Genomic DNA, 27140 nt, shown 5'->3' with positions numbered 1-27140 from the left:
ACTTGTTACACTCTATACAATCCCCTCCTCTTTCAGGTCTTAAGGAAACCTGGGAGAAGGAGCTCGGACTACAACGTGACGGTAATCTGTGGAGTACTGTAAGGCCTTTGCCAAAATCGACTCTATCTGTATTTGTGTTCGTTTTAATCTTATTCAATTTAAAGCAGTTCACAGAATTCATTATACCTAAGCAAAATTGGAAAAGCTCTCTTTAACAGAGGATGACTCCCCCCCTCCATCCATTTAAAATGTTTCTTTTTCATTTCTCCCACTGCGTTTTTTGTGGGGTAATTTGGGATGGGTGGGGTAATGGGGTCGTTTTGGTTATATGCACATTTCTACTCATCTATCATTATGAGTGTTAAAAAAAAATCCCCCTGCAGATTGTGTTGCCATGTATGTCTTACATATTGCCATTTTAGAATCTGAACAGTTTTGATTTGAGACTGTGTTTTAGATGGTGTGTAACGTGGTTCTTACGTACAGCTTCAAAAGCGCGTCTGTATGCGGCGAGCTTCTCAGGACTGATAATGCAGTACTTGGCCAGGAAATCAACTGCACAGAGAGACAGAGTCAGTGAGTTGGCATATTTATGTATCACTCATTTGTTTAAAAGATTTTGGCAATAGGACAGGAAAAGGTATGGTGTTGGTACAGTTATTTTCATGTCACAGCTCCTCCTATTGCCTAAAGCACAACACAAATATATAGTTACAACACCACACACTATACCTGACTGTCAGCAGACTGGATTGATACGTTAAAGCTAAGTACAGATTTGTGAGATTTGTGTAGGCCATATATACTGTACTCTCTATATAAATATATATATAACCTTCTTTTTACATTATAAAATATATTACCTTACTACTACTACTATTATTATTACTATTACTACTACTACTACTACTTTTACTACTACTACTACTACTACTACTATTACTACTAGTAGTACTATTATTACTACTATTACTACTATTACCACTACTACTATTACTACTACTATTACTAGTACTATTATTACTATTATTACTACTATTACCACTACCACTATTACTACTACTAGTACTATTATTACTACTACTACTACTACTACTACTATTACTATTACTAGTACTATTACTACTACTACTACTAGTTCTATTATTACTACTACTACTATTACTACTACTAGTACTATTATTACTACTACTACTACTACTACTACTACTATTACTATTACTAGTACTATTACTACTACTACTACTAGTTCTATTATTACTACTACTACTATTACTACTACTAGTACTATTATTACTACTACTACTACTACTACTACTACTACTATTACTATTACTAGTACTATTACTACTACTACTACTAGTTCTATTATTACTACTACTTTTACTACTACTACTACCATTATTACTATTACTACTACTATTACTATTTTTACTACTACTACTACTACTACTATAACTACTACTATTATTACTACTACTACTACTACTGCTACTACTACTTCTACTATTATTATTACTATTACTACTACTATTACTACTACTGCTACTACTACTACTTTTACTACTACTATTACTATTATTATTACTACTACTACTACTACTACTACTTCTACTATTATTATTATTATTACTTTTACTACTACTTTTACTACTACTACTACTACTTTTACTACTACTACTACTACTATTACTATTACTACTACTACTATCATTATTACTATTACTACTACTACTACTACTTTTACTATTACTACTACTACTACTACTATCATTATTACTACTACTACTATTATTACTACTATTAATACTTATAATGATAGTAACAAATATTTTACAAGTTAAAACAATTGAAAAAGATTAAATAATAAACTAATTATCCAGAAATTAACTAATAAATGAAAAGGAAAAACTAAGTGCTGCAGAAAAAAGAAAAAACTACGACTAATATTAAAATAATTGTTCAAATACTACATTGTAAGTGTGTCAATAGATGTCGGGTTCAGAGCAAAGCTGAGTTTTATAATACTATAATAAAAATCAAAAGCATCTATAATAAATAGCATCTAGTCTCAGTAGATTAACGACCTTTATTGTCTCAGTCCTGTTGCTCATTATTACTCCGAACCGAAGGATTATTTCATCAAGTTGTAGTGGATGAGATAGTTATAGGCTGATTAATTTCACTAAAAGAGTCCAGTGCAAGGTGTCCTCCTCATATATATTACCCATACCTATAACAGCAGTTATAAAGAATTTCTCATCTAACAGATTATATTCTGTAGCTTTTCCTCTCTGTTGTTCACTGACACACCGAGAGGCATCGGGTCAACACGGAGCGGTTCAGCCCAGCCACCTTCATCTGTGGCACTTTGTGTCGCTTCACTGAGACGTCCTGAGACGTAAAATCAGAGCGTGAAAAAGAGAGAGCTGCTCTTGTATTTGTGCGAGTCACAGAAAAACAAATAGGATCAAATGTGAGGTGCACTGGGCTGGAAGAAAAGCGTCGCAGGACGTGTGGAATCAGACATTTGCAGATTAAAGCCTGGACAGATTGTGGAAAGTCGACCGTTATATATATATAGAGAGAGAGAGAGGTGTGGAGAAAGAAAAAATGGAAAGGGAATTTAAGAGGGACTTGGATTTAAGCTGCTGCCACTCCGATTGAGGAGATGAGAGCGAGAGAGAGAGAGAGATAGAGTGTGAAAGAGAGAGAATCCACTGAATAATGAGTCCATTCATGAGGCCAGGCTGAAGAATAGCAATGACAGAGTTGCTATCAGTGTGGATTTAAAGCCTGGGGTCCACGGGTCTGCTCCCTGTTCACAGGGGGCCGCTTCAATCTTCCATTTATCTGCTTACTCTTAATCAAAACTCGGCTTCTCGCCTTTTACATGCAAAGTGCGACATTCGCATCTAGTCAACTTGACTTGTTAAGGCTTGATTGATCAAAAACCCCTTGGCCCCGAGACGCACATCTGTTTGCAAATAGCCGGGGACGAGCCCCGGCCCCGGCGTCGTGTGGCCGGTCCCAGAGCAGCGGACGGATTTAGCTTGAAATCTATTCTGGCAGACGTGCTCAATGGGGATGGAGAAAAGACGGAGAAAGAGAGGGAGAGAGAGATGTGTTCGGATCATTGCACTGATCCACATTGGGATTCTGTAGAGAGAATAGAGGAATGGAGACCACTCTCCATTTTCTTTTTAACCCTCTCTCTGTGTGTGTGTGTGTGTGTGTGTCTTGTTCTTTATCAGGCAGGAGCAGTAGATCAGCTCAGCTCTTCCTCCAGGCCTGACACTCCTACATACGTCTGGCTCTTACGCAGGTGCTGCTCTGTGCTACGTCTCTGTTAGGAAATTTAAAAAAAATAAATTTTTAACTATATTTGTGTGTAGATTTCTTGGTTCCTTATGTGCAGTACTCCATTAGTAGTGATTCAATGTGCCGAAACTTTTACACAACAGCAATTTGCCATCTATTGCAAAGTTCTAATAATTGAAGCACAACTTGAAGTTTTTATCCGTTTATAGTTACATTTAATGCTGGGGGATGCAGGTGAAACAAGTTAGCTCATTATCGCAGCTATAAACCATCTTTCCTTCGGCAGCCTCTCACGCAGCTTGACATGTTAGAGAGAAACCTCAAAGCGTAAACTACTCCGTGTCCAAAAATCAAAGCGTAAACAGCTCTGACTTCAACTCCAGGATTTCGCGATTTTGCGATCACAGAGACGAACGCGAAATCAAGCAGACGCTGCGATATTCGCCAGCGATTTTTCGAAATTACCGCAGATTTTCCGCAGATTCGGGCCGAGACGCGTCATGCGACGTCATCACGACCGACGCGCGTCCGGCCGAAGCCCTCTTCGATCCACGTGCGTCGAACACGAGTACAGCGAAGAGGTCTCGTTTAGTAAACAAACATCAGTAGCCAGGTTTCCACTGCGGTTTTGCGCAAATTAAAAGCGATATATTTTAAGAATGTCGGCGAAACATAAAGGCGAATGGCCTGAGTTTACGTTAAATGATGTTATGCGTGCCATAGTCATTACAAATATAAAAATCAAGACCTTGTCTGGATCAGCACTCCCCTACTCAGTGTGGCTCAAGGTCCCTTTCCAGAACCTTCACACTGTCTGTCCCTCAGTGGTGGAATGAACTTCCAACCTCAATCCGGACCACGGAATCCGTCACTATTTTCAAAAAACAGCTACAGACCCGCCTAAAGACAATTACGTGCAATTGCGATTACCAATTCAAGCGGTTTTCTGCAAAAACAATCACACACACACAAAAAAAAACCTCCGACTGGCTTTACCTCTGAAGGTTACACTGTGTTGTGATAAACCTGTGATTTGAATTACGTCTGGAACTACCGTCAGAACTGCTGACCAATCAGATTCATTATTGCTGATTTATCGCTACGTATTTAGCAGGCATGAATTCCGGCTACGTTTTCCTCGTTCGTGCGATCTGTACTCTCGCTTGTCCCCGGAAAAATCAACAGTGCCCGACTATCACACTCTTGTCATTGCGTGTAGCTCTTCCCCTTTCTATAATAAGCTTGTTTCTCGTCTCACTCCTCCTGTCCTGCCAGTCGCTGTTTGTGCGTGTGTGTGTGTGTGTCGGAGAAAGCTTTCTGTTGGAAAATCAGGAGAACAAAAGGTGCACTGGAGTGAGAGATTGAGGGAGGAAGCCCAGGCGGGTCAGCAGGGTTGGGGTGGAGGGGGCACAAAGGCGTGAGGCTAAATCCTCCCGCCTGATAGCCTTATCTGATTCCATTCCAGCGGCTGATGGCTTTTTTTTTCTCCTTCCAGACCCCGGGCCTGCGCAGTGCACAGGTTGAGCTCTTTGGTGTGAAGCCTAGCAGAAAATGTTAATCAAGAAACCAGAAAGAGGGAGCGAAGGCGATTCTGGAGCGATGATGGTGGATTTGATGGGATGTGCTCGCATCATGTAGTTATCCCAGCATCTCGGGATCCTGAATTCACACACACACTCACATACACACTTAAACCTAAGCCACACACACCCAACTCATCATGAGGTCCTACTGTCTCCTTTTATTTCAATAACTATGAATAATGCATGATCGAACAACCCCTGTTCAGTTCAGCTCACATCTATCAGGGGGATTTATCCCCAAAAATAATACTTTTTTAGATGGTTTTATTTTCTTACAAACAGTAATACGTTTTAGATTTGGATGTGTTTGCCCTCAATTTGAATTGACTCACGCCCCTGGAAAACACCACCATAAACACACAGAGGCCTCATTGTGGGGTTTTTTTTTTTTTTTGGGAGGGGGGTCATTTTTTTATTATATTGTTTCTAATCTAGGCTTCTCTTTGTTTATGCTCATCATCATCATCATCATCATCGTAATCATGTATAGAAATTTGCATCTGATGCGACTAAGAAGGACACACTTTTATTGTTCTGTGTGTGTGTGTGTGTGTGTGTGTGTGTCCTAGTTTCTCTGATAAATGCGAGTCGTTCTCTGTCTCTCCAGGCCTTTTCTCGAAAAAGAGAACTTTCAGTAGACTAAATGCATCGTCGGATTGCGCACGCTGTTACGTAGACGGCATGCAGTCTCAGGTTTACAGACATGTACGTGATATATTTATTCGCCTAGATGTTAAGCTATAGCATCAATACAGTATACGGGCAAAGATGACGGCAATAGAGAGATTAACGCTGGGTGTGCCGTCTTTCCATACACACTTCCTGACGTCTCTCTCGGCACGATGATTCAGACCATTATGGCCCACTCACAGCCTACAACCTTCACCGGGACACATTTGACGCTACAGCGCACAGGGTGTTTTATTTCTGAAAAATGACAAATAAAACATGATTATCGAGTCAGGGGACAACGAATTGTCTATAATACGATGTGCCTGAGATGCTGGAATAGTAATTCACATCTGTCATCGGTTGAAATTGGTAGGAAATGACATCATCACACCCAAACCTTAGACGTGAAATAGGTTCAAGTACAAGGTGATGAGCAGAGAAACAAGGATTCATGAGGATTCATGGCTAGAGGTTTTGTGTGGGAAAGTCTGGGGTCATGTGACTGGTCAGGTGGCTTGTAGGACATGGGTACACGGGTTGACTAAGAATTCTGGGAATTGATGAAAGTTGTGTAATGCTGTTTTGGTTTAAAGCTTTTAACTGTGAATTTTCAACCTGTTTTGCCCACTCAAGTCGGAATTCCTACTCGGAAAAGTACGTAAGATTTCCTTAAGTTCAGCATACGACGTCATGTCGAGACGGCCGCTCAGACAGTAAAAAGTTTTCTCAGCTAACTGTGATTAATTATAAGCCGTTAGGACAGACACAGACGTATCGGGGGGGAACCCTATTCGTTACATTTTCATAATAATAATAATAATAAAAAAACACCTTAAAAATCGTAATGATCAGCACGCATGGAAGACATCCAGCCTCCTCATGTCCTAAATCCCACCCGAATAATATAACGTCACTGTTATGGTGCCTTTTATGTCCTCAAAGATCACAATACTTAACGTCTGAGTCTGAAGTGTGTATTATAGGTTCTTCTGTAAAATGTAAAAAAAAAAAAAATTTCTTGTCTCTTTGTAATTTTTTATTTATTTATTTATTTTGGCGGTGAGGGGAGGAGGACGAGGAGGAGAAGGAGGAGGGGGTGTTGGTGGGAGGAGGACGCAATATTTGGCAACCCTTCTGAGGGAAGTGTGTTGTTGGATGGTGGCTCTGCCCCTTCACTTTCCCTGAAAAGGAGAGAGAAAACAAACAAAGACACACACACGCGGGCACCACACACCTCCTGCTGGCTGGGTGCCACACACACACACTTACAGAGACTTAGAGAGAGGCCACAATCCCTCACAAATGTTGGTGCGGGACTCTGATCCCTACTGATAACTCCACAAAAAAGCAAATCATCTGTTCAAACCAGCGATGCTCAGAGATAACTTCACAAAGCCCAAATCATGCGGCATTATAGCTGCGCCGCTCCTTGACATTGTGCCATTAATAAGGCCATTGAGGAGACGCTTGCGCTGTTTAGACGCCGTATAATGGACTCTTTGACAGAATCTCTTGGCTTCCCTTTGGCTTTGAATGCGGCGTGCATGTTCTATGCCTGACGCTCGTCAATAGCCAGGCTTGTTTGTTTACCCAGTCATTCTGTTCTGATGGTAAACACACACACACACACACACACACACACACACACACTGTCCGTAAAAACTCAGCAAACACAACTCACATAAAGGCACTGTACACTAAAACACACATATTCAACTTTCCAGCTTTGAATCGATGTGACAACAGGAGAGCAAACAACTGAGCTGCAAGCTTTCTACCCACACACTGCATGCACATCAGTGTGTGTGTGTGTGTGTGTGTGTGTGTGAGGGTGGGGCAGTCTACCAGGTGTTCCCAATCATCACTGACATTCATCAAGATCTGCACTCTCTCACTCTCTCTCTCTCTCTCTCTCTCGCTCGCTGTGTCTGAGTCATGGCAGGAAGCTCATGTACACACACTCTTGCTGTGAGTCACGTTCTACCATAACCCACACACAATCAGCCAAAGTCCCAGAATGCAATGCAGCTTTACGACACTGAGCTACGGCAAAGAGTTAGCTTTCGGTCTACGAGACGACGAGCGCGGCGCCGTGAAGCCGATCCGTGTGCGCAGAGTGTACAGATTAGGACGTGAGAGAGCTAAAAGACTAAAGCGCTGCTGCAACGCTTTCTTTCGGTAGAGATGACGCACTCAATCACTCTACTGGCAGGTAGGACGGCATCATGGGTAATGTAGGAAAAACGGTTACGAATGTGAAAATAAAGCGAAATGCAGAAGAAAGAAGTTTTTTTTTTTTTCCAAATTAAATCCTGGACGCCGAGGTCCTTGAGGGTGGATTTGTTTAGTTTTTTTAAGTACCTACCGCAGGTAGAGGACACAGAACGAGAGGGAAGATGAGGACATTCTATTCTGAGACCCTTGTTATTTCTGTGTTGCATTTTTTGTTCGCTATTATTGAAAGACGCTGTGCCAATTAAGTCCAATTAGGGCCTTTCAGTGCCTAATGAGGGGCCACATTTGCGAGTGTCAGAGCGGTCCGATAGACACGCACACTCACACACACACACACACACACACACACACACACACACACACACATGCACACACAGAGTTGGGACAGTTGCATAAAGTGACCTCGGCACGAATTTACACCAAGCGTAGACAATTCAAATTGTTCTGCCGAGAAAATCACATAAATGGCTATTCAAGTAAAATCCCACAAAGAAGTGCCACTCTTCTTCATGTGAGCGACAGCTGCATGCTTCCTCCTCTCGCGCTTGATTAAGGGGCTGAAGAGAACCTGTCCAATCAAGCCTTTTGTTACCGTGCCCCAGCGTTCACACAAGAACGCCCAAACACACACCCCCCCACCACCACCACCACGTTACCTCCACTGACCTCGCCCCACCCCTTCACCTTGACCTTCACTAAACGCTCTCCTCTGTGCCCACTCACACAAAAAAAGAGAGATGGGGTGGGGGACTCAGAGAGGGACACACCGCACAACACCGCTAACCAGTCAGACCCTTGAAAAAAATGGAAAAAAAGAGGGTAGGACACCACTTCAGAGCATAGCTAATTAAAAAAGAAAAAAAAATCAAGTGCAAAGCTGCAGGATCGAAGATAAACAATGGCACAGGAGGTGTGTGATTACACTGGTGGGATTTTGGATTGGTGTAATAGGTGTAATATCTTTATATATATATATATATATATATATATATATATATATATATATATATATATATATATATATTTGACAGCTAATTACATGTGCAGAAGCCATTTTTTTAAATTAAAAAAAATGGTACTATTACAAATAACCTGGAAAATATGTACAACATAATAAAAATAATGGTTTAAGCCATAACCTCAGCATGGGTGTATCGTGTAGTTGACAAAACGTGTTTTATACTTGGGCTTTTTTTTTTTATAGACACTCCCACAACACCTCTTCAGTCTGTCTGTTCCCCCCCCCCCCAGTCTGTAGTTAGAGAAAAACACCTAGCTTTGTTTAGAAAAAAAAACAATAACAGCATAGCGAGAAGAAATTCAGTAAAAGCAGAAGAAACATCGGCAGAGCCCTGCTAAAAAAAAACAACAACAACAACCCAAAAAGCAATAGAAACCATCACAGAAATTCTAATGGTTTCCACTACAAATCCCATTACAAACCGTCAGCTACCCATTAAAACCATTACCATTATTGGTCCTTGATGGTTTCAACCAACAGAAGGCAACAAATTACCAGTAGAGACCCACGTGGACCATTACAGTTTCCATTAAAACCAATACAATTCCCATTATAACCATTAAAACCATTACAAATGCTGTGGAGGTTACTATAGTTTTTTTCAGCAGGGTGGTTTACCAAGATGGAGTCATTTATTACTGAAGCTGGACGCAGAATTAGCGATGTTGCTAAGTTTGAATAGTTTGCATAGTCGGCTTCAGATGACGAATCAAGTATATATAAGAGCGAAAGCACTCTTGGTCATTTTCATGAATCAGTATGAGGAAATTTTGTATGTTTACAGTCTTATAACTTTGCATTCAAGCAGCTAAATTGCAGAGTGAGCTTAAAAATTATCTCATGACAGTCTTTGCTAACACTAATGTGGATTAGAATTATATCACTGGATGAACTTCTGTCTGTTGGTAGGTTATGTGACCATAGAAGGTTTGTGTACTTGGGCGGGGGGGGGGGGGGGGGGGGGGGGTGTGATGGAAGGGTTGCGTAAGTATAAATATATATATATATATATATATATTTAAGTACAATGTGTTGTTTTTAATAAAGAAGCAAGCTTCGGCAAATCAGTGTACAGTACAGGTACACTACCTTTTCCAGCTATATTTATATAATTACTTGTTTGGTTTTAAATTTGTACATATCATTATTGTTCAAAAATACCCATTTCCTACTACTTGTAATTTAACCTCTATAAGCGGCTGGAAAAATAATCCAGTGTGCTCTGTAGACATTGTCGGTAATACCGTACATAATGCTATGAGTCCTAACAAAACGGCGTCATTATCGTTATCATTACCGTAACCGTAACTTTTGCACTAGAAGTCAATCTAAATTTCTGTTACAGATGAGGGGACATGTAGTATTCTTAGATTTCAAAACTTCCAACGAGTCCAAATGGAACAAACTATCAAATCAAGTAGTATAATCAGGAGAACAGTGTCGCTAAGCAACTGTGGATGCCTAACATTAGCTAGATAATGACTAACGAGTTAGTAGCTCGTGCACAGCTGTTACTTATTTGATACAGACAGTGACAAGAAGAAAACGTTTGAGAATATCAAAATTTCCCTCAGATGTGTTGATACTTTACTAAGAAAAGACTTCCTATGACGCTGTAGTTACACTTAACATCAATTGCTAACTAATTGCTCATGTCGTCTGCCTTCTACATTGCGTCACAGCTTGTGATAGTGTTCAAATTTTTCAATGAATCCTAGTACTGGTTTTCTCCAAGCGTTAGCCGTGTTAGCATCTTTTTACTCACAGTCCTCAAACCTGGAACAGCTTCTCGGCTTGCTGGGCTCCGTCGGCTTGTTTCCGTCTCGCAGTCTGGTGTAAATTTGCAGTGCTTTGCTCTTCCGCTCTTCTCCCTTCTCTCCCAGCATCTTCCTGTGATGCCTCCTCCTCCTGTCTTTGATTTGGTTCGGGCCCCTGCGCACTCCTGTAACAGGTCGCTCTCGCTTTCCTGGACAAGCCGCTTTTTGTGAGGTTCCTTCAGTCACTCTGGGCTCTAAATTGCATAAATGACGCATGATAAAATGTTTCATTTAAACACATATCTCTTGAATTCTGCATTCTGATTGGTCAGAAGGTGTTCTATAACAGTCGCTTTAATATCTAGTCCCTAGTGCAGCTACAAACCACAGGTTTATATTAATGTTTAAAAAATACATGATGTTCTTGAATTAATAGAAAATTTTCCTCCGTGGATAATTAATGTAGTATTGTGTGAGATGCCTTTACAGAAAATGAATAAACTTCCGGGTGGTACCAGTAAATTTGCTTCATCACACCACCCTTCGTTTAATATTTTCCTATAAGAGCACGCCCTGAGCTAATAGAGTGAAGCAGATTTCTGAATTTATTTAGAGTTCAACCTTGGAAATGAAAAATGTCCGTGTTTGGGTTAGAATAATGCTATATCTGTACCACCTTCGACAATTTATTTACACTTGATTAATTTTCCACCAGTTTCTTCGATCCTCCCTCTCACCGCTCAGAATCGAGTCATTCCTTTCCCGTGTTTCACGCCTCCATCCCAGTTTACCCTGTTCCTGTAACTACCCCTCCCAAAAAGCTTCACATGTCTGTCCATTTGCTAGCGGCCCACAAGTTGGCACAAGATTACTCATCGAAATGTCTTCACAAAACACCTCCTGCTTTTAAAACACAAAGAGTGAGCTTCTTGTGTTCTATTGTTAAGACTCGGTGAAGATTCTGGCCTTTCATTTTACACACTACTTTCACTTCCGCAAGGCACGTGATGCAAAAGAGCATACGGGGAAATGAAGCAACGTTCCTCCAGGACCTCGGTGCTACTGAGTTAGAAAATGATGTATTTAACACAGTTTTTTGTCTGATGTCTCAATGGCATTCTGATTTACTCCGAAGTCATGCCGGTTTCTGCCCTGTCACTTTTAAGTAAAGCTTTATCAGTAACCTGACAAGATGAAATAGTGAGGCCGGTGACAGAACGATTGTTTAAGCCTACGGTACATGTAGCTGCTATAATGTGAGTGTGAACAGGTAACTATAAATGTAACTGACTAACTAATGTTAGATGTGGCTGCTATAATGTGACTATGAATAGATTTGAAAAAATTGTAATAGTTGGTGAATTGCTGTGGGATATGAGGAATAAAATACTTTGGGCATGTGACGTTATGGGAAAAAAATCCACTTCAGGGTGGTAAAACAAATTCCGAAAAAATGGGCAAGCGTAAGGATCTGAGTGACTTTGACAAGGGTCAAATTGTGATGTCTAGTCGACTGGGTCAGAGCATCTCCAAAACAGCAGGTCTTGTGGGCTGTCCCAGGTGTGCAGTGGGTAGTACCTACCAAAGGTGGTCCAAGGAAGGACAACTGGTGGACTGGTCATCGTTGGGAGCGAAGGTTAACCCGTCTGGTCCGATCCCACAGAAGAGCTACTGTAGCACAAATTGCTGAAAAAGTTCATGCTCGCTATGTTAGAAAGGTGTCGGAACACACAGCGCGTCACAGCTTGCTGCGTATGGGGCTGCGTAACTACGGACTGGTCAGAGTGCCCATGCTGACCCCTGTCCACCGGTGAAAGACCTACATTGGGCACGTGCGCATCAGAACTGGACCATGCAGCAATGGAAGAAAGTGGCCTGGTCTGATGAATGACGTTTTCTTTTACATCACGTGGAGGTCGGGTGCGTGCGTGTGCATCGCTGACCTGGGGAAGAGATGGCACCAGGATGCATTATGGGAAGCCCCAGGAGGCAGAGTGATGCTCTGGACAATGTTCTTCTGGGAAACCTTGGGTCCTGGCATTCATGTGGACGTTACTTTGGCACGTACCACCTACCTAAACATTGTTGCAGACCAAGTACACACCTTCATGCCAACAGTATGCTCTAATACCAGTGGGCTCTTTCAGCAGGATAATGCTCTCTGACACACTGCAAAAACTGTTCAGGAACGGTCTGAGGAACATCACAAAGAGTTCAAAGTGTTGACTCGGTCTCCAAATCCCCCAGATCTCAATCCGATCGAGCGTCTGTGGGATGTTCTGGACAAACAAGTCCGATCCATGGAGGCCCCACCTCGTAACTTACAGGACTTAAAGGATCTGCTGCTAACGTCTTGGAGCCAGATACCACAGCACACCTTCAGAGCTCTTGTGGAGTCCGTGCATCGACGGGTCAGAGCTGTTTTAGCAACACAAGGAGGACCTAAACAATATTATGCAGGTGGTTGTAATGCCTGTATATAATATATATTATAAAATAGAGTTATAGAGTAAAACAGAGTTACATATCAAATAAAATAGAGCTACACATTTCTTTGTTTTTTTTTTCACCTCCGAATCCTTAAGAGATGAAATCTTTTACACAGTGCCGGTACTTGCGATTTTGGATGAAAAGCTGATTTAGAAAGACAGGTTTGGTTTGTTTTCACCCCCAAATCTTTCAATTTGATTATTATTACTCTCTTCAATATAAAACTCACTTGTCTTTTTTATTTATTTATTTATTTATCTTTTACGCTGTGCTCTGTTTATAGTCACTGAAGTCATTAAAGCCCAAGCCCTTGATATCTCCTTCATTCCTGCCTCTACGTTCCACCACATTAACCCGAGTGATGTCCCGTTGCTGCTTTCATCCGAAATGTCGTCGATTGTCATCGTTTCGCTATGTAAATATTCGGACGTGTAATGGACAGAGGCATGACTCATTAAGCAACCGTTCTTTCATGGCCGAGCTCGCGGTCAGGACTCGGTTACGCTCCTCTGCTCCTCTGATGTCTCTGTAATTCTTCTCTGGAAAAGTTTATACGTCCCATACTGCCAATGTCCTGATGATATATAGATTTTTTTTTTTTGATGTAGCAAATGAGACATGACAACGGGCGATTAAACATTATGCAAAATAAGTCTTAGATCTCAGAGATATTTATTATCAGTAAATTAGCAAAATTCTGCTCTACTGGTGCGGTTTATAGATAAATGGACGCACTTGATAGTCAACACTGATGAGTCTGTTCTTTTAGAAATATTTTCTTACATATTACTGTATACGATGTACTATATAAAGCATCCGTAAGCTGATAAGGTAGTCCAACAACTGCTGTATTCACTAATTCTATGCACGTGTTATCATTATTATTCTTATTTTTTCTTATTATTAGGCGAAGATCTTCAGGTCAAATAGGAACAGTGTATAGTATCTTAATCAGTTTCTGACGTTTTAAAGACCAGACTTGAAAATACAATACGGAGAATACAGAGAATGTTTGGTGTTTGGACCCCTTCAAGCTAATTATGTGTGTGTGTGTGTGTGTGTGTGTGTGTGCGTGCTTTTATTTTATTATTTTTTTTATGAGGCCAGCTGATTGCATTCAGCCCGGTCCTATCTCCAGTTCTAACACAACCTAATCCTCTAGTGCACAACACTGATTAGTGAATGGTCAAAGCTGGAGACAAGGCATCGAACCGCTTAGAAACCGTCCTAAACACACACACACACACACACACACACACACACAAACACACACACTAGGTTACCATACCAACCAGTCTGTCTGAAAGAGGAAGATAGTTGGATTTGGCTGAGAGTGGCAGAGTCAAATCCTCCATCTAACCCTCTGAGATTTCGAGGCCACCAAGGGCAAAGCACACACACACACACACACACACACACACACACACACACACACACACACTGCTTGCTTTCTTGGGTGGAAATCCCCACCACCAGTCGAGCAGAGTGAAGCAAGAAGGTCAGCCGTGTATCTCTTTTCTTTGTGTGTTTGAGAAAAGGATGAGCGGCGATGACCCAATCAGCCGGTCGCTCCTGCCACCCAGAGCCTGAAGAATAGCTGGGAGTGCTGGAGGAAGAAAAAGAAAATCCCTCCTCGATAATTATTCATTGCTACGATTGTCCCTTTCGGATTCCCGTTTCCCAACACATCATCCTTTTCTGCTGGTGCTGTCAAGTGCCAATCAAAGCGCCGGTATCCGGATTTTAGCGCTGTCCAAACGATGGAGGATTTTCCACCAGACAATAGCCGCTGATCCTTTTCACAACTGTTTTTTTTTCCCCCTCTTTAAATGCTGAGACAATGGCGGCACGGCCACAGTGGCAGTGTGTGGTCCTAGATTGGAGGTATGGTGGTGTGGTGGGGGTGAGTGGTGAAATGAAATGACGAAATGGTGTCCCGAACATGGCTAATCTCTCCTTCTCCGTCTCACTCATTCACGCCCCTAATCTGCTCTCACAGTGGCCCGGTGTCTTCCGGAACAATCCCGAAGGGTCAGTCCAGCTTAGTGCGCCTTTGTCGGCTCTGGACCGTGGGTGACATTCATAGGCCTCGGTGACATCTTCAGTTACAGCTGAATGCTAAAGACAACAGGGGAAGAGACTCGAGGCAAGGTGAAGGGAGAACAGCAACAGTAGCCAAACCGTTGCGAGTAGGGATTAGGGCAGCAATGCATTCGGGATGAGGCCAGAGGACAAAAGGCCGGCCCGGGAGCTCACAGAAGTGCGTCATAGTTTCAAATCTCAGTATTCTTTCTCACAATATATTTCATAAAAAACTGCAATAATTTTTAGACACATGTCAAGATTGTTTTCACTCATCTTATAGCACTTATGTTATAGTCGTTCCCTCACCAGTCTCTCTTTTAGTCTCTCATAGAGTTAATAAGTTAAAAAAACAAACCATTTCTTGTCTTTTTATCAAGAAATCACACAGTATAAACTCCTCAGTCCTGAAGACGTAAGGTACGTCATACTTCAGGAGCTTTATCTCTGGCTGTTACAAAGCACTGACACTGGAGACTCCTTCTATAAATGTTAAGCAAACAGATCCTTCCAAAAAAACAAACAAACAACTTCACCATATCAAAGATTAAACATGTTTGTTTTTTTTATTATGTGGTGCGTCCGCCATCCACGTCCCTATGTAAGCTGTTCGTATGGAAACGAACGCATTATTACAAACATGTGGTTTGCAGCTGCACTACTGAAATTCCTTCCGTATCTACCTGTAGCAGTGAAGTTAGCTAGCTAGGTTACTAGCCGTTAGCTGCCCAACTAGTTTTTCCAACAGCCAAACCTTACAAATATACCACGATCATTCAAATTTGCTTGACTAAACCTGCAACTAAACTCATTTTTGCTTGCTTGACTAAATGGTTACTTGCTTGACTAAATGGTTACTTGCTTGACTAAATGGTTACTTGCTTGACTAAATGGTTACTTGCTGGACTAAATGGTTACTTGCTTGACTAAATTTGCAACTAAACCTTAAAAACGCTCCGCAAACAGTGTGAATTTGCTTCATCGCTCACATTGGCTACTGTGGCCAATTGAAACTGCTGCGGTGTGTTTTGAAGGTTTAGTCGCTGTTAAAATAAATAAATAAATCACTCACACTTCAACTTTGCAAACCGAGACCCTCCCACTCACACTGGCCCGAGATAAACTAGCTAGCTAACTCAGCTAATGTTAGTGATTAACCAAACTGTGGTTGTTTTGTCGTGTACTCTTAAGGTTTGTCTGCTGGTAATAGGTCAGAAAATTAATCAGTGAGATGAAGCAGATTTGAGACTCTGAATTCCTATACGTCGTTCAAATTTGCAACAAATTAGTAGGTTAGGAGAATCGAGGCCGGAGAATCGGAGCAGCGGGAACGGTTTTGCAATCGCTTTACCGTACCGTTGTGACGAAAAGAGAGCGGAGCCGGAAGGCAAAACTCTCGATCTACCGGGCAATTTTCATTCCTACCCTCACCTATCGTTATGAAGGTTGGGTAGTGACCGAAAGAACTAGATCGCGGGTACAAGCGGCCGAAATGGGTTTTATCAGGATGGTGGCTGGCCTCTCCCTTAGAGATAGGGTGAGGAGCTCGGCTATCCGAGAGGAACTCGGAGTAGAGCCGCTGCTCCTTTGTGTTGAAAGGAGCCAGTTGAGGTGGTTCGGGCACCTGGTAAGGATGCCCCCTGGGCACCTCCCTAGGGAGGTGTTCCAGGCACGTCCAGCTGGGAGGAGACCTCGGGGAAGACCCAGGACTAGGTGGAGAGACTATATTTCCACACTGGCCTGGGAACGCCTCGGGATCCCCCAGTCAGAGCTGGTTAATGTGGCTCGGGAAAGGGAAGTTTGGGGTCCCTTGCTGGAGCTGCTACCCCCGTGACCCGATTACGGATAAGCGGTAGAGGATGGATGGACGGATGGATAGTAGGTTAGCTAGCTATTTTGCTAACAGTTAGCTAGCCAGCTTATTTAACAATTTTATTGAACCATATGAACCAAATCTTGGCTGTCATGGGTATGCTAATATAATATTTCGGCTGCCCGATAATCAAAACTCGAATGCTGAAATTCCTCTCGTGTTGACTTGTTAGCTGGCTAGTTTACTAGCATCCAGCATGCTAGATAAGTTAGCTACTGTTTGTGATGAAGCAAATTGAGATTGTTTCGGTATCTTTTTAAGGAAACGCTGTTAAAATAAATTAATCACTGAGAAAATGACGACACAAATAAAGATACCGAGATCCCACTCGTTTCTAGCTGTGACAGATTAGCTAGCTAGCTAGTTTCATTGCAGTTAGCTACCTGGCTAGTTAAATTTAGCTAATGTCAGTGATATTAGACTATTTCAGATAGCAAGAGGACATGGTTTGGTTTCAATATTGAAAATCCATCATAAATCGTAGCTTTTTTTAAATGATAGTAAAGAGTTTTTTTCTCTCCATGCGTTAAAAATAATGCAAATATTTACAAAACGAACGAATAATTTTCATACATAGATTATTTTATCGCTTTAATATTACGTCTGTGAGGTAATATTGTGAGGTTTTGTTGTAAAACTCAGAATTACTTAGGATCCCGGTCACAGATTGAGTCGTCGGTTTAGAGTATGTGCACTTCCGTATGTGTCTTGGTTTCCATAATAATGTTTGCACCAGTGATAATACAGACGCACACACACACACACACACACACACACACACACTCATCCTCCTCTCAGCAGGACCCAGTAATCTCATGTCCACTGTTATGGGGCATCTTCAAAACCCAGTGGTTGCTAGTGTGACCCCACCGTGACCCCACACTGACCCTGTGAGTGACCACGTCTTTGGACTCCAGAAGGGTCATTGTGCCAAAACGTGCACACACACACACACACACACATCTCCAAGGTGACGTCAGTGACATCTCTTTCATGCAGTGCACCTCTGTTTCGCGATAATCACCTCCCTGATTCCAGCTTTTTTTTTGTCTTGGGTTGTTATTTGGGACAAAAGAAAGCTGCTACTCTTTTTTTTTGTTTTTTTTTTTTTTTACTGCTGTAGATACAGCTTGGCTCGTAAAAGGTGAGGTGGCAAGAAAAGACGTTTACGTTTACATTAACGCCTTATTGGACGTCTCACTGTGAGGTTCACAGAAGAACATCACTCACCGGTTGGCTGTGCGCTCGGGTGGAGATCGGCGTCGCTCATGACGTCACTTCCTCCTGATTGCGCCGTAACTGCGGAAAGAAAAGATAATAAATGAAGCTCGTAGGAAGTATTAGTAGCAACGTTTTAGTTGAACCCTGATATAATCATGTCATAAGCATGTCGTTGAAGCTGCTGGATGTCATGACATATACTTTATGAAACCCATCATAACATGGCCACATAGAATAAATACATTTCTGATATGTTGAATACTGGACTGTGATTGGTCAGGAGGTGTTGATTCATTTTCTATCACAGCAGCTCTGACTGTAGTGCAGCTGCAAATCCCAGGCGTATATGAATGCGCTTGTTCTGATACGCTATCGTTTCTATAGTAACAACTTATACGGGGACTTGTACAGTGGACACTCGGGTTAGGGTTAGGGTCAGGGTTTCCGTAAGTGCGGAGGTTCTACGAGATTAAACGTAACGATAGACAGATAAAAATGATGACACGTCACTACTGTTTAGTAAATAAAACATAATACGTGTGAATAAGTATAAGAGGGATAAAACACTTTGCGATGTGCTGTTCTAAGCAAAATCATCAAACAGGGTAGAAACCGTGACTCCGCTCCAATACGCCATGCTGGCATTGTTGATTATTTTCCTATAACAGCACAACACAGATCGCATTATCGCTCATTTATAACAAGCTAAACATCACCAGTTGTCCGATAGTGAGTATATACTGTACGTTATGATAAAAAGTGATGAGACACCCTTTATAATGCAGCCAAAGCCTACAATGCTAACGTGTTACATCATCTATTAGACCTACAATAAATACATCATATATCGTATATAATAATACATCATGAGCGTGATCACGGTGATCGTCCGTGACACATTTCCGACATGTTAACGTCACCCTAACGACACAGGGTGAAGCTAAAGTGTTAAAAATGCTAAGCTGTCCCGTGTGTCCTTGTGTCTCTGCTTGGCTGAGTGGAGATCATGCTTTGTAGATGTGCAAAAACGGGCTGTCTAATGGAGATAAATGTGTGTGTGTGAGCTACATGGGACATTTAACCGGCAGCACGGTGACTGATGCCTGCCTCCACTTCACTTCGTATCCAGGTTACACGAGAGTCAAGTGGAGGAAAGCCTTGGAGTGTTTGTAAACTTTAAAAAAAAAAAAAAAAATCACACACACACACACACACACACACACACAAAAAAAAAAAACGATGAAATGAAAATGTCACAGAGACAAATGAGAGACGGAGACATTAGCAAGAGGGGAAGAAAGTAAGTGGTCTTCGCGTGTCTCGGGCTACTGCTGAGTGAAAAAGTTTGCACACCCTCACTCTAAAAAGTCATTTAATCTGATTTCACCCCCCCCCCCTTCACCTTTATTATTACAAATAACGAAACTGTGTATGTTTCTGAATTTATGAATGAAATATCTGATATTTGGTGCTAACCACTAAGTCACCGTGCGCCTCACACCTCCAGGGTCGGGGGTTCGATTGCCACAGTGACCCTGTGTGTGTGGACTTTGCATGTTCTCCCCGTGCTGCGGGGGTTTCCTCCGGGTACTCCGGTTTCCTCCCCCAGTCCAAAGACATGCATGGTAGGCTGATCGGCATGTCCAAAGTGTCCGTAGAGTATGAATGGGTGTGAGTGTGTATGTGATTGTGCCCTGTGATGGATTGGCACCCTGTCCAGGGTGTACCCCGCCTTGTGCCCCATGCTCCCTGGGATAGACTCCAGGTTCCCCGTGACCCTGAAGGAAGGATAAGCGGTGTAGAAGATGGATGGAATATCTGATATTTTTCTAACTTGTTTTGAACTAATTTCTTCCACTCTTCTCATATATATATATATAGTCTTTTTTTGCGCATATCGTTCCGAATCTGACAGACGGCTTTCGCTGTTTCTCAAAATAATTCGATTTTTGTCGAAGGCTGAAAGCTTCTGTCACTCATGCCTTAAGTATGATTTAAAATGAAAGATGTGAGACACTGTAGATAAATGAGGTAATGCTCTTAAACAATAGATATCACAGTCAATCTCTGCCACTTGATTTGCCGATATTCTCACAAGTATTTTTTTTCTTTTTTTAGTATACATTTGCATGCATTTGCATACATTTGCATACTTAATTAAACCTAAAGTCTAGTCTTACGATGTAGGAATTAAAATGTTCAATTCAATTCAGTTTTATTCGTATAGCACTTTTAACACTGGACGTAGTCCCAAAGCAGCTTAACAGAAATATATTGATATATTTTATATGTATGAATATATTCCTAAATATTTGTTTCTCTGTGAAGACGATCTCAAGCGAACGACTTGTACCTAAATTCGTTTTCGGAAATAATATCTTCACTGTTTAATCAGGAAAACGCAACGCACCGTCATTATGCAGTTTCTCAGTATGAAATCTATCACAAATCCGACAATTATCCGCATTTTATCTTTAGAATTAGGGACAGGAAGGAATATGGAAAATTTCACGTTTTTTTTCTCTTTTTTTCTGGTTTTGGGAAAGACGCTCCGTGCGATTGAATGTTTCCACGATATCAAGTAATGTTCATAAGGTTTATAAAGACGATTGAAGTGTATATCACGATGACACGTAAACTGACATGTATATCAGGAAACATGCCTTTTTAGGGATATATGACATGGCAAAGTGGGCGGAGCTTAACAGCTTCAGATGATGCAAGAGGACAATAACAACATCAGTGAAATAAACATTTTGATATATTGATATATAGAGTATATCATCTATCTATCTATCTATCTATCTATCTATCTATCTATCTATCTATCTATCTATCTCCAGCATTTTCAAATAAATGAACTAGAGCATGTCAACATGGAGGCAAACTTTTGAGCTTGAGAATAAAAACGCCCGCTGATTCAATAGCTGTACTGCTTAAAACTGCATTAATGGAACACTGGATTCTGTTTTGTAGATAGACTGTAAAACAGAGGTCCACGGAACCGCACACTCCGCCTCAGAGCCGTTCTTTTCATTTATATACGTGACACGGCCACACAAGAGGAGAGGGAGCTGGCGCTGGGCAGTTTGCTCTCAGGGAGGATTATGGGGCTTAAGTGTACCGGAGGCAGAGAGACACCAAACACTGACACTGAGAAGAGACACACGGCTACAGGTGAGGAACTGCTCCATCGCCATCCACAACATCACCGAGCACGGCTTTTTAAATGAAAGCGGATCCAGCAGATCCACTACATTTCACTAACACGCACGCACTTGTTCAGAAAGGATGGAGGACAGGTAAACATTAGTGGATGTTACGCCGCGGTTTGATTCTCAATCCTGATTGGTCTGAAGACTCACGGATCATTTTTATTTTAACGTCACCCGATAATTGCAGCACACATTTCCATCATAGATTATTCTCCTACAACGACTCAACTACACTAAATTCTGATCAGCTGATTGCCGTATTTATACCACATCACTGTTGAACTCTTGAATCTCATTAGTCTGAGGGTGTTGATTCATTTTCTATAACGGCAGCTCTGACTACAGTACTAATGCGCTTTCTAATACGTCATCGTTTCCATAGTAACAGCGCAATCACTATATATATATAGGACACGATGGCTGCTCCGCATAAACTGATTCAAAACAATCCGTCTAGTCGTTGATAAGGCGAAGGAGGCGTCCATTTAACATTTGTGGAAGGAGTCTCCAGCGTCAGCGCTTTGTAACGGACAGAGGGAAAGCTGTAACGTTCTTTTATTCTGTCCCAGCATCTTCAGGACAGAGTTGTTTACGCGTTGTGGTTCCGCAGTAACGTCGTTTTTGTCTTACGCGAGACAAAAAGTGAGGCCGGTGATGAGGCGACTGTCTAAAGCCGGGAATGACTCGTCTAGTGGACGTTCGACGACGTTAAACGTAACTGTGAATGGATAAAAAGTACACGTCTTTCTTTCTTCCGTCCTTCTTGGGAAACTTGCTGCGGTTAAAGAGGAATAAAACGCTTTCATGCAAATTAACTAGAGCGTGTCAGTGGGGATGCTAACTTTAGAACCTGAACACTTTTGCACTCAAACATCTTTAGATGTACGGTATACACTTTGCTAGCAGCGACTAAATAATTCACAGCAGTTACTCGGTGATATGCTTTTTGAGTAACGACAATGAACTGCCCCTTTAAGGGGTTATACGTGCTTTTTTTTTTTTAGCCGTTAAAAAAGATCTCGAGTCTCCAGAACTCCAAACAGGGTCAGGGGTAAGTATTGTTTCTAGGTGTAAAAACATTTGTCCAAACATCGCTGTATGAGTAAACTAGTCGATAATGGGAAAGGTGCCCGAACTTTTCCTTCTTAGCAGCAGGGTTGTGTTTGTAATATCCTAATGGGCCGGGTGTTGACTTGTAACAAAGCGTTTGTTTCCTCAGTCGGCCATTGTTACTGCTAATACGAGCTAAACTCCTTCCAAATATGCGACATCCTTTCCTGTGTGGTCTCCTGACGCGGAGCGTTTGTAGTAGAAACCCCGGCACATTTCTGACATTCTGGGTCGAGTCTTATGCCGAAAGCGCACGCTCAACTCAAACAAAACGAACGCACAGTGTGGAGTTATTTTGGTCTCGTCGCGTATTAATGAACACAGATAGCACGCGTTTTTAATACAAATATGCACCGTTTCAAGAGAAAGGGAAGGAACGACTGTTTATAGTCGCAGTGACATAAGCATCAAATGGACAAAAATGCATGACGTGGTGATTTTTTTTTTTTTTAAGAAAAAAAATGTAGGCTAATTGTTGGCAAATAATGTTACATGCCGTTAGAGGACAGTGATCCACAGGCTGGTAATAAAAACTCCGCTCGGTGTTTTCCAAGAATTTACCAGCGTGCAAGTCGCTGTGCAAGTTGTTGCTATAGAAACGGCAACGTCGCTGCTGTTAAAGAAAAAAGCATCGACACCTTCCGACCAATCAGAATCCAGAATTCTACAGCACTCATTTTTCTTCGTCATGTCTCAAATATATATATATTTTTTAAAAATGGTGATATTAATGGCCCGAGCATTCAGGAGAAAAGTTGACCATTAGGTTCAGGACCATTAGGACCATTAGGTAAAAAACAAAAACAAACCCCCCCCCCCCCCCCCCCCCCAAAAAAAAAAATAAAAAATAAAAAAAATAAAATAAACAGGAATTGTAGTGAGTTCTACTTTTATGTAAAGCTTTAAGACATCAGCACATGCACCTTCTTCCTCCCAGGGCGTGTTTTCTCTCGACGCACAACTGAGAGACCAGGAGGAAGATCTCGAGATGTCTTCAGCATCGCTAAGCTTTTCCTGCAAACACACACAAAAATATACATAATGTTAATGTTTATGATGGATCACGTTTAATGATCATGAGGTGTGTGAGTGTATGTGTGTGTGTGTGTGTGTGTGTGTGTGTGTGTGATCTGTTCAGCACAGTGGCATCTCTGCATGAAGCAGCTCCCTGGATAATGAGCCCCCGGGACCTCCATCGCGACAGAGGCCCACAGGCCGCTCATTTCTCCAGCTAAATTCTCAAAGACTTAATAGAGAAAGATCAATAACGCCTTTAATACACCCGTGCACCTGCGGATGCTCCGGATCATACCACTTGCTGCTACCGTTTCGCCTCAGAGCCATGCCCTTTCCCCTCTTCCTTAATCTCTACAACGCAAACAAACAAACAAACAAACAAGGAATTAAACCTTTTACTCCAGAGTGGAGTTATGGAGTTTGGAGATTGTATATGGTGGCCTCACCGTTGTGCCCTCCCCTTCCACCAATGACTGATTAACCTCACACACACACACACACACACACACACACACACACACCTGCCGCCCAACAGCATCCAGAAATCCCCATTCACTCACAATCAGTTAGCTCTGGGTCATAAAGTTGTGTTTACAAATAGATTCCTCACCTCTCTTGTGTGTGTGTGTGTGTGTGTGTGTGTGTGTGTGTGTGTGTGTGTGTGTGTAAAGCCTACCCCCGGAGTTCCACTTGTGATGTCCACTTGGCCGAGTGGAAAGTGCCTCACACTTAGTGACACACTGCTGCTCACCTGTGCATAGGGATCTGCACACACACACACACACACACACACACACACACACACACACACACACACACACTTCAAACAGGAAAGCAGGCCCTTACAGCAAAAAAAAACACAATGAGGACACGGCTTAATGCACTGAAAAGAGCACGAGAACAAGTAAGGCACGTGCCAGAGCGAGTAATGCCATGTATTCGTCATGGCTGGAGTTCCATAATCCTTCTGCAAATACTGATAGAATTGCAGCTACGCAAACCCACAGCAGCACCTGTCTACCTGTAGCGTGCCAGGTGCACATACACACACACACACACACACACACACACACGCCCCAACGCAAACACTCCTTGAAAGGACCAGGGCCTCCTTGCGTTCCCTCCGTGCGCGCGTGTACATGTTTGTGTTTGTGCCAGATTTTAGCGACACATTAACACCGTGTCACACTTCCAACCCGAAGATCAGAACGAGCTCCAATCTGCCGCAGCTGCTCCTTTCCTCCTTTGTAGTGTCTTTATCTGAGGATGCGTGAACAATGTACAATAGGGACGTCTCAGGATCCATCCACGCAACTCGGCATGTGGACGAACCGAGGTTTTTTTTTTTTCAAGGTTAATCATAAACCGGAGCTCTTTCATGTCGATTGATATAACTACTTCATAACTCCATAAAAGTGTGTGTTTTCAGACAACTGATGGCTCGATGTAACGTTTATGGCTGCGTGGATTCGGTTAAGGGCCCCTCTTGCGCGCGTTCGAGAGCAGATGAGAAGCACGCCGGCATGAGTTCAAAGCCAGCGCCAATGGGGTCAGGATCACGCGCTCACACCCAGACACACACCGTAAAGAAATTACAGCTCAAGGACAACCAACGACCGACCCACCTGTCAATTAGTGTTCAGATTTCCCCTTCCCTTTTTTTTTTTTTTTTTTTTTCCCCCAACATGCTCACGCTGCTTGCGCCAACGGTTCTCTCCTGGGTTTTTTTTCCCCCTTTCCTTTGTTCCACTTGCTTTTTTTTTCTTTTTTTTGAGTTTTATTAAAAGGCAATCAAGTTGTTGTTTGTCCTGAACACAAACACAGCAATCTGTGATCAGATAAAGACAGAGATAGCGTGGGTTGAACGTGTCCATCTGTAATTACGCACAAAAAAAAAAAAAACGCATGGAAAAAAGAGCGCTCTGTGTGCGCGCAGGCACACGCCAAAACACACACACACACACACACACACACACACACACACACACACACTAGTGTCTATCAGTGTCCCATATCCACCCCTGCACCAGGCAGGTGTTTCACAGCAGGCTATATGATACGCTCTTTACCTGTGCACTGATAATGTTGGGGAATGCCCAAGCTCCAAACTTGAAGCCCAGGTTCATAGTCTCCTCTCTCCTCTATCGGACTGTTCCATTCTAGATCTGGCAGGGGTTCCAGACCCTCAGATGTTCCTCTTTCCAGGAGCAAGAGCTGCACTCGGGATAGAGAACCCAGGTCACCAGAGTCACAGCCGACCGTCAGAGCGGCCAGACCGGGACTCAGATCTGTAACGGAGAACACAGAGCCCGACGTGTTGCTGCATGCTATAGATAAGAAAGAACAGATTAAAAAGATATACGCTACACTCTTAGGAAAAAAAAAGAGCACATCAAGTGTTTCTCAAGTGGTCTTTGGATTGTTGAGGGTATGTAGCTTTTTTAAAAGGGTTCTATGTGGAACCCAGACGGTTGTAGGGTTATATATAGAACCTTCAAGGGTTCCATCATAGGGTCTGAAGGGTAGCATGGGTAAAATCAATGTTTGTTTTTTTCCCACAAGCATATATTCTTAGTGTTCTAGAACAAATCTATTGTCCTAAGAGTGTATATTCTTCCGGGCCCATCGGGGCAGGAATCATGCTGCCCCATGCTTCGGGGAGGAGCGGCAGACATTACAGTTAATGATGTTTTCCAGGACTGATTAATATAAAAATACTCAACGAACGCCGAGATCTGAGTTAAATCCGATACGTTTCCAAAAACTGTCTAAATGTGTCTCTCTTCTTCCACTGTCCGTATAATTTGGGCTAGTTTCAGGTCTAGAGATGTGGTTGGGCTTACAGCTTTGGTGAAATCTGACACCCCTAGTTAATAAAATTACCTGAAACACCATTTAACAGAGATAAGTCTAAAAACGCTCAACACAAGCGTCTAGGACCGTAGGACTCGTTTCTGATTGGCCAGAACGTGTGCGTTAAAACCATATATACTACAGGTAGTTCCAGTCAGTTTAATCACCGTACTAAATCAATGCGCTGCCTATAAACAACTGTAACCATGGTAACATCCAGTTAAACTCACAGCTTCATTATTAGTAGAGACATGCAAAATCTCTCTCTCTCTCTCTCTTTCTCTCTAATAACTATCTATTATAATTCGTTCAAATAAATGTAATCCTGTCGCACTACTTTCTCTCTGTGTATGATTTAGAGTGGACAGAATTATAGCTCTAACGACCCGTATATCAAGTAATAACTTAATTTTGTGCTGAAAACATCAATGACAGCTTTAACTTGTCAAGGCTGACAGGTGACCACGGTATAAGCAGGAGAATCCACGGCTAGGTGTGTGTCACACCATTTTAATGAACTCCGCTTTGTGTCGAAGCTAGCTAGCTAGCTGTGGCTTATTGTTTACTTATACAGCATTATATGAGACACTGAAGAGTCTCATCTTTTGAAAATGCTTGTGTTTATTACATTTTCCAACAAACCTTGTACCGGCAAGCTATTATACATGATAGATATGTACATTTATTACT

The 27140-nt window shown here is 42.1% G+C and overlaps 1 protein-coding gene across 4 annotated transcripts in view; it reads right to left on the bottom strand.

Annotated features, from left to right (window-relative positions):
• LOC108279443 (uncharacterized) overlaps positions 1–27140 on the bottom strand; it is a 69562-nt gene that overhangs the window by 11078 nt on the left and 31344 nt on the right. For 3 of the 4 annotated variants that reach the window (XM_017493698.3, XM_017493696.3, XM_053688049.1), the window contains 7 exons: positions 25667–25885; positions 24274–24362; positions 23871–23948; positions 23504–23594; positions 18265–18333; positions 10598–10843; positions 485–555 (listed from right to left, as the gene is read on the bottom strand). In XM_017493698.3, the coding sequence (XP_017349187.1) occupies positions 485–555; positions 10598–10843; positions 18265–18333; positions 23504–23594; positions 23871–23948; positions 24274–24362; positions 25667–25885 (863 nt within the window). The remainder of the gene's footprint in view (positions 1–484; positions 556–10597; positions 10844–18264; positions 18334–23503; positions 23595–23870; positions 23949–24273; positions 24363–25666; positions 25886–27140) is intronic. The other variant, XM_017493697.3, reaches the window with a different exon arrangement.

This window comes from Ictalurus punctatus, chromosome 19 (genome assembly GCF_001660625.3).
Source record: "Ictalurus punctatus breed USDA103 chromosome 19, Coco_2.0, whole genome shotgun sequence".
In the NCBI taxonomy this organism is placed as follows: Eukaryota; Metazoa; Chordata; class Actinopteri; order Siluriformes; family Ictaluridae; genus Ictalurus; species Ictalurus punctatus.
This window is presented reverse-complemented; position numbering and strand designations above follow the sequence as displayed.